Consider the following 16,490-nt stretch of genomic DNA (forward strand, 5'->3'; position numbering starts at 1 on the left):
TTGATTAAAGGGGTATATATCTCCATACATTTTTTTAAAAATTAAAAAAAAAAATCTGAAATCGGAACAGCATTTCTCCTTTAGGCAGAAAAAGAGTTGATCCTTCTTAATTCAGAAATAGTCATTTATACAGCAATCCAATTAAGTTCATTCTTGCTATTTTGTTTCCTTTTTTTGCCTAAGGGTTAAAAAAGGGAAAACAACTCTTCAAAGGAAAAAATTCTATTGGAAATAAGAGTGTGTCTGGACAACAGGCAGTGAGGGAACAGAGGATTTTTACTTTTTACATTAGTTGTGCATGTCGACTTCTTAAAAAATTTAACCACTCTCCTTTACTTTTATAATAAGTAATATTATATTGGAGCACACTTAATATAATTTAAACAGACATTTATTTGCACTTTGCAGCTGATTTTAAGTTCACAGCTAAGAATAAAAATGGACTCTGATAAGCAGATGCATGTTTGTTCCTACTGATGGAAAGTTATAAAATAGAAATTTATGATTATACATCTCATGATATAATTAATTTGTGACATTTCAGAATACGGATTTTGTGTGAGCTCGGTCTCTTACCTCAATTCATTTAAAAAACATGGCAGCACCAATATAACTGACGAGAAGATTGTAGCAAAAATTAATCACATATATTTAGTGCACATTTACAGTAATGACACATAGTAATGGGTTCAAGTACTGAGAATATATGGAAAACCATAAATCCATGTTATTGGAAGCATAGAAAGTAAGAGTGCTACAATTTCTTTAAAAATATTTTTTCTTGGGATTATATGGGAGGCTCACGCAAGGACCAGGAGGTATTATGAAGGACAGACAATCTACTGGATTTTCTCTCTCCAAAGGACGTCTGTTTATATACTTTGCTTGTTCAAAAATCTTCAATGCCACTGCCTTTCCCTGGCCTAAACAGCCAAGTCCACCTACCTTAGCATGTTACAGAAAGCCCTGTATTTCCTGACCACACTGATCACTCCAGCTTTATCTTCACTCCTCTTCACATAGACTTAGTGCCAATCTAATCAGATGTACCCGTCCGATTACAGAACATGCTCTGTAACTTGATGAATCTTCTCTGTGACAGCCCCAGGTTTTGTGCACCCAGATATATGAAGCTCTGCAGTCCTCAAAAGCCCATTTCAAACATCAACTTTGTGATCTTGTTTTATATTCTTTTTTTAACTTTTAAAAATTAAAAAAAAAAATCAAATTGGAACATTTACAATGTTGTGAAATAAGCAGGGTGAGGATTGTTAGCTCTCTTTTCATAGATGTTGAAATTCATCTTTAAAGCCCAAACTCACTTCACCAGTCAGTGGCAGAATCTGGATTCAGATTCAAGTACATTGAGTTTAGTCAACCTTTTTAATCATGCTGACTTCCCAGTTTTTCTCGTCTGCTAGTCAACGAATGCACATGCTTTCAACAGTTACGAGACAGAAAGTGCTGTGATGGGCTTACAGGACTTGGAAGCACACAATATGACCAGCTCCCTCAAGAGGCTTTCATGCAAAGTGAGTGACAAGATGGAAAACTCAGAGAGTGAGATGAACAAACATGCCTAAACAGGACATCAACGCAAAAACATCACAAGGAAGCACAGCATTAACTGGCCAATAAGCTGCCGATACAATGACTATGGTTGGAATACAGCAGAGACGTGACTCATGTCAAGGCAGGATGGCCAAGAGATTCCTACTGGGCTGCGGGATTTGTTCTGGAATGAAAGGATGAGTCAGGCACTAAGAGAAGAAAGGCTACTTGAGTCAAGTGGATCAGGAACCCTGTCCATCCTTTTGTTCACATCTACACTGACAATGACCAAAAAACACGGGGGACAGCGAAGCAGTCTGCCATGTGGCGTGCACTCTGAGACTTAGCTCCACGCCAGCAGTGGAGATGGAAGTCAGAAGGGAGCTAAGATGCAGGTGTGGAAGTAAGCAACGCAGAGGTCTCAACCGTGGCAGCCAAGTACTCCTCAGCTCCAGAGGATGAGGGTTCAGGTCCAAGGACACTCCCCCCGACTTGTCCAAACAGCCAGCATCTTCGCCTGTGTTAGTTTGTAGGGCACCGCTTACCTGTTATGTTACTCATCTCTCAAAATATTTTTTTTCTGGAAACAATTACAATCTGTGTTATGATATTAAATATAATTAAATAAGAGAAAAACCACTTCGTGAAACTGAATGCTAATAAAACCTTTAGCCCAATTCAAATAGATTTTTTAAATCAACTATAATTAGCTAAAGGGCATAGTTTAGCACCCCCCTGGACCATGAACTTACTGCATGGCAGAATAATCTCTGTCCTCCACCTCGAGTCTCCCTCCCGAGTCTAGCTACCCACCGGGGCCACCCGCTTGGGACTGAGGGATAACACAGGCAAATCTTTCTAATCATGAAATGCACAAGTAGGTCCTGAAAGCGCTGGACCATTTCTCCAGGGTGCCCAGGGTATTACAGGGGGCTGATTTTGTCCCTGATTAAAACCAAGTCTATTGATTTTGAGGACTTTCTAAGTGACCAGTTGTTAAGAAATGCTAGCTTCTGTTTTACCTATGTATGACTTGGTGGGGGCACTAATGATCATTATTTCTTATTAAAATGTCTGATAAGTAACATCCCAGCAGTTCTATTATCAGAAGATATCAACAGGCATGGTTTTTACTATCTTAAAGAATAAAAATTGCTAAATAATGGAGGTTAAACTTATTATTTAACTTTATAATATTTACCCTTACAAAGATTAGGTTAAGCTAATTATTTATAGTGCTTAATTAGGTTAAACTTAATTAAGCACTATAAATAATTCTCAGCAGCAACATGTAAAACATTAGGCCAAATAAATGATAAAAGTTATGCATCTGATGTTTGACAGAAAACAACAAAATTCTGTAAAGCAATTATCCTTCCATTAAAAAATAAATAACTTTTTTAAAAGGTATCAGTGTCTATTTTACTCAAGTTGCTATCTATAACAGGCAAACCACAAATACCAATGGACTGACCCCAAAGAAGTATATTGCTCATGTTAAGGCTAAAATGGGTATTTCTGCTCAGTAGGTGACCATCTACATTGTTGTGACTGTACTTTGCATCTTCCAGGGTCTTGGAGTTTGTGTAGCTAGCTTTTGGATGGGAAAGAAAATAGAACACTGATAGCTGAAGGGAGGTTTGCAGAGGTCATGCCTGGGCAGAGCACACACCACTGTGGCCCCCTTTCCATTGGCCAGAAGTCAGTCACATGACAGCTCCCAACCACAAGGATGCTGGGAAATGTAGTCTAGCCAGGTGCCTCAAAAGAAATGGATTAGGTGGGCACTACCTCTGCCAGGGTGCGATGTCTGGGGGTGAGTGACAGTGTCTTTAAGATATAATCATGGCAAACCATTGGGTACAGATGCTAGAGAAAATAGGGAAAGGAAAACAGATGTCAGGAAGCATTAGGAAGAAAAAGAGACAAGATTTTTGCCAAAGTTGGCAACATAAGAGAGCAAATCTCTTTAATTGAGACTTCTTTCCCAAAATAGATAATAAAAATCACCTGCAAGTGTACAAAATTAATTTAAATCCACTCGGGCTTCAAAATTTAGGCTTTTTATGTCATTGCCTTCATGACACTTCTTCCCAATATCATAGTTCATCTGTTTTAGAACCTATTTCTGGCAGAGTCAGAAATATGAAATGACAGTTTCAAATAATAGTGTAATCAAAGAGATCAGCAAAGAATCAGGCCCTGGAGGTCTTCTAAGGTCATAAAATAAATTCCTTCACTGATGTCGGCTGATTATGTTTTAGCACCACAGAAAATTTTCTCTTCCTTTAGCCTAAATTTTTCTTTCAAAGTTGTCAGATCCCATTAATACACAGAGCATCAATAACCTCAGATACACAGAAGACACCACCCTTATGGCAGGAAGTGAAGAAGAACTAAAGAGCCTCTTGATGAAAGTGAAAGAGGAGAGTGAAAAAGTTGGCTTAAAACTCAACATTCAGAAAACTAAGATCATGGCATCCAGTCCCACCACTTCATGGCAAATAGATAGGGAAACAATGGAAATAGTGAGAGACTTTATTTTGGGGGGCTCCAAAATCATTGCATGTGGTGATTGCGGCCATGAAATTAAAAGACGCGTGCTCCTTGGAAGACAAGCTATGACCAACGTAGACAGCATATTAAAAAGCAGAGACATTACTTTGCCAACAAAGGTCCATCTAGTCAAAGCTATGGTTTTTCCAATAGTCATGTATGGATGTGGGAGTTGGACTATAAAGAAAGCTGAGCGTTGAAGAAGTGATGCTTTTGAACTGTGGTGTTGGAGAAGACTCTTGACAGTCCCTTGGGTAGCCAGGAGGTAGAACCAATCAATCCTAAAGGAAATCAACCCTGAATATTCATTGGAAGGACCGATGCTGAAACTCCAACATTTTGGAGTTTCAATATTTCCAGTATTTCTGCCACCTGATGTGAAGAACTGACTCCTTAGAAAAGACCCTGATGCTGGGAAAGACTGAAGGCAGGAGGAGAAGGGGACGACAGAGGATGAGATGGTTGGATGGCATCACCGACTCAATGGACATGAGTCTGAGCAAGCTCCGGGAGTTGGTGATGGACAGGGAAGCCTAGTGTGCTGCAGTCCATGGGGTTGCAAAAGTTGAACAGGACTGAGTGACTGAACTACGCTGACTGAACAATTAACAAGTCAGAATGCCTGGGGCCCGGGTTCCCAGGTGTCAATATTCCAATTCTCTGTTATCTTGGGAGGAGCAGAGCTATTTCTCTTACTGTTTCCACTTACAGAAAACGCAAATACTTGCCCTTTACTTATTTTCTGAGCAGACCAAGGTTTCCAAAGCTGGTTCATTGTCTTAAAGAAAGACAACGCAGTACAATCCTAACTGATATTTTACATTTAGCCTCTTGCTAGAGTATGTACACTTAAAAGCTCCCCTTTCTAGCACTAACACATAACTCATGGTAATTATTGCTCTTTGTGAAAATGTCCAGTAATATGTAGATTTACTCCCTTCCAGCCTTGCTGACCATCTCAGGGTCCAGGCTGGCTGTACACAGGGTCTCTGCTCCTTCCCACCTGAGGGGCTCCCCGGACCGCAGCCTGGCTGACACTCTGACTTTCTTACCTTATCTTTGCTCAGAAAGGTTTCTGTTTGTCATCTGATTTAAAGTTGCAACCCAACCCAGCCTTCCTCCACACCAGTCTAGTCACTCCCAGCCCTGCTCATCCTGGCTTCTTTCTTTCTTTCTTTCTTTTTAATATTGAAGGAATGAGAAATCAGAATCGTGACTATATTTTTATTTTTTGGCCATGCCACACATGGGATCTTAGTTCCCTGGCCAGGGATGGAACCCATACCCCCTGCAGTGGAAGCAGTCTCGACCCCTCAACCACCAGGGAAGTCCCATGACCAAGTTTTTAAAAAGGAAAAAGGTGACCTGCAGAGATATCATGAGATCTTTTTCCTTTTAAAAACACAGTCACCAAGTATACTTCAGTAGTTCAGTTTCAGTCGCTCAGGCGTGTCCTACTCTTTGCGACCCCATGGGCTACAGCACGCCAGGCCTCCCTGTCCATCACCAACTCCCGCCGGAGCAGCAAAACATACAAAAGCACAGTCACAATTCTGCTCTCTCATCCCTTTCATACTTCTTAAAACTGAATTTTCCTCTTTGATGACAGTCAATGTCTTCACCGGAAAAAAAACATCATGCATTTGAAACATCTAGGATATACATATGGTGCAATTTTATGAAGGAGACATATAAAATATGGGATTTATTTTTGTTATTTTCCAAGTTTCTAGATATCTATACAGGACATGTCCCTTCTGTTGAAAACGCTGCCGTTTAACTTCTACCACCCAATTAATTTACTGCCTTCATTTCTCGCACATAATATGGAAGTCATGAGGTCTGCATACAGATTTCCTGAAACCTCAGCTGTGTGGAAGCACTCTCTCTGTTAGATGTCCCTTGGTTAGTTGCTTATCAGTGAGATACATATGATTCCGTTTGAAATGGTTGTCTAATTTCTAATTCCCAGCATGTGTTTTAGAATCACACCTTAACAATTAAACGATAGGTGTCTACATTTCGCTGTTTTATCTAACACACTGTTTCTTTCTCTGTCACAATACATTTCAAGCAGTCCGTGTGACAAATAAAATGGATAAAGAAAGACATTGGGTTTATTGAGTGGTCTGCAACTCTTCATTTCTTTGATATGTGACATTACAAAAAGACTCCTTTGATGGTTCAGTAAAACAAACCACATAACAATTTGTTTCTTGATGTGGATCAATTGCATATTGATTCTGTTCGGGCTTTCATTGGAGGCTGTGTCCAGAGGCAGTAGATATTTATTAAGCTTTCAGGCACAGGATGGCCATTATTTTATCAGAAACCATCTACGATTTCTTGCAGTGAATATCTGAATACATTAGAGAGTAAGAATAACTTTTAGTGCTCTTTATGAAAGCTAAAGGATACAACAGTAGGCTTGGCAAGAAATGCGATGAATGAAAATGAAAGATTGTAAACCACACCATATCACTGTGAGGGAAGGAAAGAGATGGACTAGGAGTTTGGGGTTAGTAGATGAAAACCATCATATAAAGAATGGATAAAAAGCAAAGTCCTACTGGCTAGTACAGGGAACCCTATCCCATCTCCTGGGATAAACCATAATGGAAAAGAAAATGTCAAAAAGAATGTTTGTATGTGAATCACTTTTCCGTACAGCAGAAATTAGCACAGTGTTGGAAATCAACTGTACTTCAATTTAAACAAAATAGAGAATAGAAAAATAAAATTAAAAAAAAAACTTATGGCTCTAAAGTAAATTTCATAGATAATGAGAATAAAATCAAATTTGTGTGCCAGTCAAAATTCTCCTTTGTAAGCAACAGAAACTAACTCACAGGCAGAAGCATTACTGGAAAGCAAAATAACTGGGTGTGAATTTCAGAAGGGCAGGTTTGGCACGTGGGCTGGACCCAAGGTGAGTGCAGTGGCTTGTGGTCACAGACACGGGCTAACATCTGTGGCCCCTGGAGGGAGCCACCACCCCCAGGTGGCCCCCGGGGGTGACATCTATCCTCATCCCTTCCGCTGTATGTCTGTTAACTCACAATCCACGCTGGACAGACTGAGCGCATGTCACAAGCATCTGTCCAGTTCGTCAAGGAGGGGAGGAAGGTGAAGTCTCTTCCCTTAAATTTTCATTGTGGTCGGTGAGAAATTTAAATATGTGGCCAGCAGCTAAAAACACAACCACAGATGTCCACTACAGCTATTTAAGACTTTTACCTTGACCCAAACTTCTTTTGGTTTGATCTCAACCCAAGTCTTTTGGAAGACTTTGCCTTCCAAATTTTATGTAAAAGCTAGATGACGTCTCCATCACTTTTAGTGAGTTATGGCAAGTTTCTTCTCAGAAACGAGACAGAGGATCTTGACACCCGTTCAAACCCTGGACTCTGCATTTTCCCTATGATCTCTGGCAAATTACTAAATCTATTTCTTGATTTCTTCATCTGCAATAATGCCCAGACATTTCATCTTCCTTAAAGGGATTTCATTAAAATCACTGATGATGTTAATTAACATACAGACATCCTCAAAGAGGAATTCAATTTTTAGTCAGCATTTAATTTTATTGCTGCATGCCCAATCAGTTCAAGGCAGATTTTATAGAATTCTTACTTAATTGCTTTACTAGAAAATCTAGAGTGCAAGATGCCTGATGTGTTTATATTTCCTCTATAAACGTCACCCAAGAGGCATTTATGCTGAGAGATGTGTGGTCATTCAAGGCAGAGCTCCACCTAACCGTGATGGGTACCCAACACTGACTCACGTGTCCTGCCAAGAGAGAGCCTGCACCAGGCATGCAAGAAAATGAGCCTGGTTTTCCATTTCCTTGAAAAAAATGCACTATGAGATAACTGGGGGTTGTCTGCCTTTGGAAATAAGCTCTCAGTAAAAACTGGGAGTGGAAAATTATTCCTAGGATTTCCTTCAGGGCCCAGTGGTTAAGACATTGCCTTCCAATGCAGGGTGCAGGTTCGATCTTTGGTTGGGGAGCTAAGATCCTACATGCTTTGTGGCCAAAAAAAAAAAACCAACATAAAACAGAAGCCATATTGTAACAAATTTAATAAAGATTTTAAAAATGGCCCATGTCAAAAAAAAAAAAAAAACTCTTAAAAAAAAAAGACAAAACAGAAAATTAGTCCTGGCGACCTCTCCCATCTCTCTTGACATCTTAACCGAATCAATGGAAGACCACAGGGAAGTTGCCAAGATGCCTCTGTTAAGGCACCTTCTTTCTCTATGACGCACAGCACAGCGGAAGCCCTGGGAAGGGTGTCTCTATTGCCGTGCCCCAGCGTGTAGGGGTCAACCCTTTGACAGAAGTCAAGCCGACGTTCTGTTCTTTACAAGCAGGTCCCCCGTGACTTATCGTAGATAAAGCATCTGCAATGTTTACAAGGTGAAATAAGTGCATCTCTGAGGAACAGAGGGGAGATTAGGACAATCTATTATTGCAAGCAATCAGCATTTTTTTTCCTATTTCAATGCCTATATATCAGTGTAAGTGATTTCAGCATATTGCCTACTGTAAGATTTATTTTTAAGATTAAAATTATTGATTTTTCTCACTACCTCATCAGTGTTATTTACAAAAATCTCAGCTGATAATATAACTGTCCCTATATAATGTCAAATATTCTGATGGAAACTGGATAGATAGCTGGTTTCATGGACACATCTAGATACTTGACTTTAGATAATTTTACTGTAGATATCTGACATGGCAGAAGTTGTACTGCAACTTCATACAAGATAATCTTGTTGCTAAAGCAATAATCTTTAATATATCAACAGTAAAATCTTTAATACATTTTTGGTCGTGTACCACCTTCAAAGCAAAGTCATATTTTTTAAAGACTTTATTTTTAAATTGAACATAAAAGGAACACTAAACTATTGATATAAATCCTTTTTCTTTCTACAAACGCTAGAGTTTATTTTTAAGTGATAATCCTCTTTATTTTGGTGAACTTTTTTGAGGCCAAACACATTATGCATACATGTGAAATCACTGAAGCATATCAAAACAGTTTTGTGAGCTGTAAACTCATTTTGATTTTGCAGTGTTCTGATGATATGATAGTTTGTAGAGCGTTTGGATTATGTGGGATTTGAGGTGCTAACTGAGAGATAATGGCCATAAAACCACACGGGCTTCGAGCGTTTTATGTGCATTAAAGCCTTCTCACTCAGCCGAGGGCAAAGGCAGGAAACATGAAGACCCTTCAGCGACGGCGACGTCCTCCTCACCGGGCAGTGACTATTATGCCCACGGATAAAGTGCGTCTATGGTGCTTCGTTTAAGCCCGTTTATTAAGTTTCATGTGTCTGCACATTCTTCTTTTAAATGTTATTGGCTCAGCCATGTCCGACTCTTTGCGACACCACGGACTGCAACCCCCCCAGGCCCCTCTGTCCATGGGATTTTCCAGACATGACTACTGGATCTTCCCGACCCAGGGATCGAACCTGGGTCTCCCACGCCACCCGCGGATTCTTTACTGCCTGAACAACCAGGAAAGGAGCAGAAAATAAGTGGGAGTCAGCCAACAGAAAAGGAGAAAGAATGCTGAGGAGAAGAAACTTAAGGCAGAATTGGAAAAAACTGTGTCCCCTAGTCCAACGGGAACAAACGCTCTTGGTCACACCTTCACGAAACTCTTCTTGTCTTTTAGCTCCAGTTATCACAGCGAAGGTGGGCATCAGCACACCGAGCGGTTCTTACCTGAGTGCTGTGGCTCTCTCTGTGTCTCTGAAAGGAGGAGGCTCCACCCCGAGACAGCCCGGAGAATCCATCTTCTTCAGGTAAACCTACAGAGGGCAACACAGCGTACCATTAGGTTGCGTGTCCTTTCCTCGAACAAAGTAAGTCAGGAACTTACTGAACAAACTAGAGTGGCATTTCGCAGACTGAAATGAAGGTCAGTAAACACTCTTTGAATAACAAGGTTCTCAAAGCAGCTTGGGAATACAGGCATTGCTGGAGGTTTAGCTAAGCAAAGAGGAAGTGTACTGGCAAAAAAAAAGATAGAACGATAAGGAAAAAAATGTCATAATAGCACAGAGGTGAGCAAAGAAGTACTGAAGGGGAGAAGGGAAACTTTTCTAGAGGCTGAAAATAAGTCTGATGAAAGGCTGATGGGGGAAGAGAGAAGCTTGTGGACAATGAGGGTAAATGGGTTCCTGGGGTTGCAGTCTCTTTCCCATTTGTGGGGTCAGGGCAGTTGAAACGGGAAAAAAACAAAACAAAACTGAAAACAACCACAGAAAAACCGGGGAAGGGTGAGCGGAAATCTAAGATCGGACGCAGGCTGGCGTTTCCAGGCAGCCAGACGAGCAGACGGTCAGGAATGAACTGTATGGCCAGGTGAGTGGGGCAAAGCTAAAAGCTTGGGCTGCGTGTGAAGGAGGGGTAGCAAAACTGTGACGGGGACACGCAGCCCACGAAGAGCGAGATGAGCGTCTGCTTCTAGAGCATTCCGTCCACTGGACTTCTTACAGAGGCTGGAGACCTGGGCAAGGAGAAGAGGGCCGTGACCCACTTTTTAAAACTGAGTTATCAACTGGAAGATGGCTTGCAGAATCCGGATAGAAACTCAGCAAGGATCCAAACTCAGAACGAAGTCAACAGCAAGACCCGCTTCACCCGGGGCCAGCCGAAGACAGTCAGGGAGCATCAGGGTATCCTCTGGGTCACAGCGCTGGGAGACGCGATCAAAAGCCAAGAGAAGTCCTGCATCTGAGGAGCTCAAGTCTTAATGGGAATGATTCTTAAGAAATGGAATCTAGAAGGAAGGCACTGACAATCCTTCTTGCGGGGCAGCAAAGGAGACACAGATTTTATGAAGAGACTTTTGGACTAAGCGGGAGAAGCGGAGGGTGGGACGACTTGAGACCAGCACTGAAGCATGTATATCACCATTTGTAAAACAGATGACCAGCGTGAGTCTGATGCAGGAAGCAGGGCGCCCAAAGCCGCTGCTCCGTGACAAGCTGGAGGAGTGGGGTGGGGTGGGGTGGGGAGGGAGGAGGAGGGGGTTCAGGATGGGGGGGACACATATACCCACGGCTGATTCATGCTGGCGTATGGCAAAAACCACCACAATGCTGCAAAGTAACTGTCCTCCAATTAAAGTCAATTAATAAATTTTTAAAAAGGACACAACAGGACGGCTTACAGGCTTTGTGGACCATGAGTGGTGTTGAACTGGATCTGGAGAAAGCAAGGATTCACTCTGGTTGGAGGAATTAAAGGAAGAGGGATGGTGGAGAGGCCAAAGGCTGCAAACCTTCCAGGAGGAGGGGGATTTTGAAAGGTGAGGAAGAGGCGGGAGGGCCAGCCTGGAAGGGGTGGACGCGCTAAGGCAACAGAACACTAGAGGGTTCCACATCCTGGGGGTGGCCTGCAATTCGGCCGGGGAGGGGTGGGGTGGGGTGGGGGTGGGGATGTGGGAGGGGGTGGCCCGGGAGTTTAAGGCCCTCCCATCGGTCATTTTCAACCCAACTTCCTAATGCCAGTGGGGGAAACGGAATGAAATTAAGTCCCAACTAGAAATTACTTATTATGACTTCAAAATATCTTCAAATGGAAAGGAGGCATGGGGCAGGGCTCTCTGAATGCCTGAGGAGCCTGCTTCCCTTACAAAACTACCTTCTGCTGCTCAGAATAGATAATTGCACAATATTCCAGATTGTCAAGTGAAGGCTTGCTTCTCCGGGCAGGTAGGCTCTAAATCAGAAAGCAGTATGAGTTCCAAAGAATCTTCTACAATTCTTACGAACAAGGTGATATTGTAAAGCCTATAGTCGAGAGTATTCCATGGATTCCAAGCAAAGGCTCCATCCCCAGTGGCCTGGATCTGTTGTTGAGTATAAGAGAAAAAGCCATTCTCCGAGGTTCCCAGAGCAGTGAGGTTCGGTCCTACTGGGGCCTAGGTTCACTGTGGCCTTAGAGTCTATGCAAAGAATGCAGGGCTACCGGTCTTGGAAGTGGTCTCACCCAGTACTGTATCCTCACAGATTATCCTTACAATATGCTGAGGATAAACACGGCACAGATTTAAAAAGCCAAATCTTCTGAGAGTGGTAAATGTAAAACCAAATGTAAGGACTCTATTCTTTTAATTGCCATTCCCCCCCGCCCCCAATGTCCAATGATAAAATACGTAGTCATTCAAGCAGAAGAAAATGGCCCAGATAGAATTTGTTAGGTCTGTGCCCACAAAATAAACATCTTCAGATTCACAATATTTTGTTTGATATAATGACAACGTTCTAGCACTAAAAACTGCTCTCTAATCTAATGATAAATAACCACAAGTCCAGGGAATAATTAAGTATACGAGAAAAGATCTAAGCCTGTGTTCACATCAGTAAAAGATGGCAATTAAAGTAAGTGATAGCTATAATTACCCACACATAACTATATTTCAGCAAATGAACAAACAGATCGTTATTGCTGGGTAGCAGAGGTAGACAGCAGATACTGGTGTTCAAGAGGAACTGTTTCCTCGAAAATAACACGATTTCCGACTCAATTAAAACTTCAAGTTATTTTAAGCATTTATTCCCATCTCGTGACTTTATTCAGGAAGCATATTGACTATACGCTGTTGACTGTGAATCAGTGCCACTAACCGATCTGGGTTATAATGATCACATACGTATCATACGTTGTATGTATGTAACATACTTAGGCCACCTGATGCAAAGAGTCGACTCATTGGAAAAGACCCTGATGCTGGGAAAGGCTGAGGGCAGGAGGAGAAGGGGGTGACAGAGGATGAGACGGTTGGATGGCATCACCGACTCAGTGGACATGGGTCTGAGCAAGCTCTGGGAGATGGTGATGGACAGGGAAGCCTGGCGTGCTGCAGTCCATGGGGCTGCAAAGAGTCGGACACGACTGAGCAACTGAGCAACAGCGTATCACGTGCTGTGCATGTATAATGTTCAGCCAGTTTTTATCATACTGACTAGGAGGGATTTTCTGACTCTGGCCTTGGCACAGGACTCACGGGTTCCTATGAAATATGCAACGCTGTTCCAATCAGTGAAGGCCGGTACTGCATTGCCAGAGTCTTGTGCCAGATATTTTTATAGTCATGGGAAGGTTTCATGGTATCAACACAAGTAGGTCAACATAAACACGTCAAGTTGCTTTGAAAGGCTGAAAGCCTAGCTGAAATAATTTTCCTTTTGTGCACATAACTCTTGAGATTTTCAAGTGATCATCTATGAATTGCAATACAGACCTGACGTTATTTTAAAATCTGTTCTCTGTCAGCATTTAAGGCTTAACATGTAAATCTGGGTTCCAGGGCTTGAACATACACTGTCAGTTACATTCTGAAGTTTAGAAGCCCAATATTCCTAAATATTTAATTTTATATGATTAATTTCAGGCTCTATATCCCACAAAAATTTCCATTTGGTCTACAGGAGTTTTGTTTGTTTGTTCCACCGGTTTTGGGATTTAGCTGATTTTTAGAATAAGACTCAGAGTTTTTGGTATTTCCCAAAGCCATAGTTTTTGGCTTTTGACTCAAAACACAGACAAATTAAATATTTTGTCAAAGGGGTATGCCTATTTTCTCTTTCTTCAGGAAAGAACAGCATGACCCCAGGTCAGCTAGGGAGAATGGCAGGGAGTGAAATTTTAATAAAAATGAAAAGATATATGGTTACCTTTTTAAATATTCATGTATTTAGTTTTGATTATACAATATATTAAATTTTTTTTTTGTTGTTTAGCAGCTATCCTTAAATACCCCAAAATTGAAAATAAAAAGCAAATGATTACCTTCATACTAGATACATACAACCTTTGAGAAAGAGTCTCTTATCAGGTACTTGTTGACTAATGCCATCATTCAAATTCTGTTTTTACATTTTAGGAATATTTAATTTCAATATAAGGGTATACAATGTTTTTGTTATCCTTATGTTTTTATAAAGGGTTATCATCAGAGATTTCAGAAAGGAATGTTTTTGCTCTTTAACTTTTTATGTTGGAGTATAGCCGATTAACAATGCTGTGATAGTTTCAGGTGAATAGCAAAGGGACTCAGCCATATATAATTCATGTATAAGAAAGATTATATCTCTATATTTCCATCTAAACACACACACACACATAATTTCAAACATTACACACTAATATGAAAACTTTTACAAAATGCCTATTTCAATTAGGTTGGAGTAATCCAATATAAACACCTGGTGTTATTTCAAAGGTGGAAAATCAGGAGATAATTCTAATATCCAACAGGTAGGACTTGCTTATTTTAAGTCACGGTAGTCCTATCTGATGAGAAGCTATGCATCTCACACAACTAATGACCAGCTGTCAGCAACACGGACCTGCATTTGCTCACCTAGAGATATACTACATGAGATCCCTCAGGAAAAAAAAGCAGGTGGTTTAAGCAACGTGTAGAGTGTAGCTCAAGCTTTATTAAAAAACAAAAAAATACAAACATCTTATATAAGCACACAGATGTATCTGTATGAAAAAAAACACAGAATTCTACAAAGTGGAATATGAGACATGTTTTGGGGATTTTCAGGTAATATAAGGAATAGTAGTGTTTACTTATTGTTTATTCTCTCCTATATTTTTCAAATTGTCACATAAACATGTAGTTTCTATAACCTGCATAAATGAAAACACCATGTGAGCAGTAACAGATTACTTAAACATTAGGCTGCTCAAGTCAGAGAGAAAACTTAGGGAAGACCCATGCTGCGGGCCCCCAGGAGCTGGTGCAGTCTCTGCCTGTTCTTGGTGGTAGCACATTTTTGGGTAACTGCAGGTCCTTTCCCTAGAAATCTTTACGGCCGGTATAAAAATCCTTCTCTGTCTTCCCTGTGTCAATTCCTCGCAAGGCACCAAAAAGCTGTCATCTCAGAGCCAACATTTCCAACCCTTATATGTAATCCCTGCTTAACGTTGGGGCTGGGGGTGGCTAGCATTCAGAAACATTTTGGGGCTTTTTCTATGTGTGTGTGCCATTGAACCAATCTTCTTGCTGGGTGCCAACAGGACCTTCCCACATTACCCTGGGATCCTTCATGCCAAGCTGGAACAAACCCTGCTCTAATCAATTCCCCACCCCGTGACTCCTCCTAAGCAAAGTGAGACTTGCAATGAGAATCGCCTGTTAGATTTTATCCAGGATCCATTTACCTTCTCCTGCTGGGCAGGTCAGCAATGAGCATCCTTGGGTGAGCAACATTCTCAGATAAAAAACTACACACACGCTTTGACCTTAAGTGGACCCAGAGGGAAGTCAGAGAAAGGAGTGTGAGGCCAGGGCACTACCATCCTGGCTACCTTCCCACCTTCCTGCTCCCTCATTTTAAAAAATATGTTATTTCATTGTCTTTGGATGTCCACTGATTCTTTGAAGGTATTTTGTCTTTTTATTTTAATCTCTGGCTGCTTTAAAGAATCTGCCTGCAATGCGGGAGACCCGGGTTCAATCCCTGGGTTGGGAAGATCCCCTGGAGAAGGGAAAGGCTAATCACTCCAGTATTATGGCCTGGAGAATTCCATGGACTGTATAGTCCATGGGGTCACAAAGAGTTGGACACAACTGAGTGACTTTCACTTTCACTGGCTGCTTTTCAGATTCAGGCTTGGTTTACTAAGTTATGCCTAGGTGTGGCTTTCTTTGTATTTATTCTACTCAGGGTTTTATTTATTTTTTAAAAGCCACACTATAGACAGAAAGACTCACCTTTATCGTACATGCTGTGCTTAGTTACTCAGTCACATCTGACTCTTTGCGACCCCGTGGACTGTAGCCCGCCAGGCTCCTCTGTCCACGGGATTCTCCAGGTTAGAACACTGGAGTGGGTTGCCACGCCCTCCTCCAGAGGATCTTCCCGACCCAGGGACTGGACCCAGGTCTCCTGCATTGCAGGTAGATTCTTTACCAGCTGAGCCACCAGGGAAGCCCAAATTTGTAGGAACACACTCACTCCTGTTTGTCAACATCCCATGCCTGTCTGCAGTCTGCTGAGGTCTTAATGTCTCTGTCCCCCTAAAATCCATACGTTGGGATTCTAGCCCCCAATGTGGTGGCATTGGGAGGTAGAACCTTTGGGGGGTAACCAGGTCTCTGAAAGTCTGTGTCCCCCTAAAACTCACATGTTGAAACCCTAACCCCAAAGTGGTGGTGTTAGGAGGTGGAACCTTTGGGATGATTAGGTCCTGAAGGTGGAAGCTCCACAAATGGGGTTAGTGCCCTTATAAAAGTGGCCCCAGAGAGCTGGCTACCTTCTTCCCTCCACCACTGGGGGACAAGCAAGAAGCCGGCCACCTGTAGCCTACAGGAGGGCTGCTACCCAAGCTG

The 16,490-nt window shown here is 41.7% G+C and overlaps 1 protein-coding gene across 7 annotated transcripts in view; it reads right to left on the bottom strand.

Moving 5' to 3' along the window:
• Positions 1 to 16,490, bottom strand: part of MYO16 (myosin XVI) — a 499,683-nt gene that overhangs the window by 8,673 nt on the left and 474,520 nt on the right. For all 7 annotated transcript variants that reach the window (XM_070471419.1, XM_070471420.1, XM_070471417.1 and 4 more), the window contains one exon: positions 9,857 to 9,942. In XM_070471419.1, the coding sequence (XP_070327520.1) occupies positions 9,857 to 9,942 (86 nt within the window). The remainder of the gene's footprint in view (positions 1 to 9,856; positions 9,943 to 16,490) is intronic.

This window comes from Odocoileus virginianus, chromosome 8, assembly GCF_023699985.2.
Source record: "Odocoileus virginianus isolate 20LAN1187 ecotype Illinois chromosome 8, Ovbor_1.2, whole genome shotgun sequence".
NCBI classification, from domain to species: Eukaryota; Metazoa; Chordata; class Mammalia; order Artiodactyla; family Cervidae; genus Odocoileus; species Odocoileus virginianus.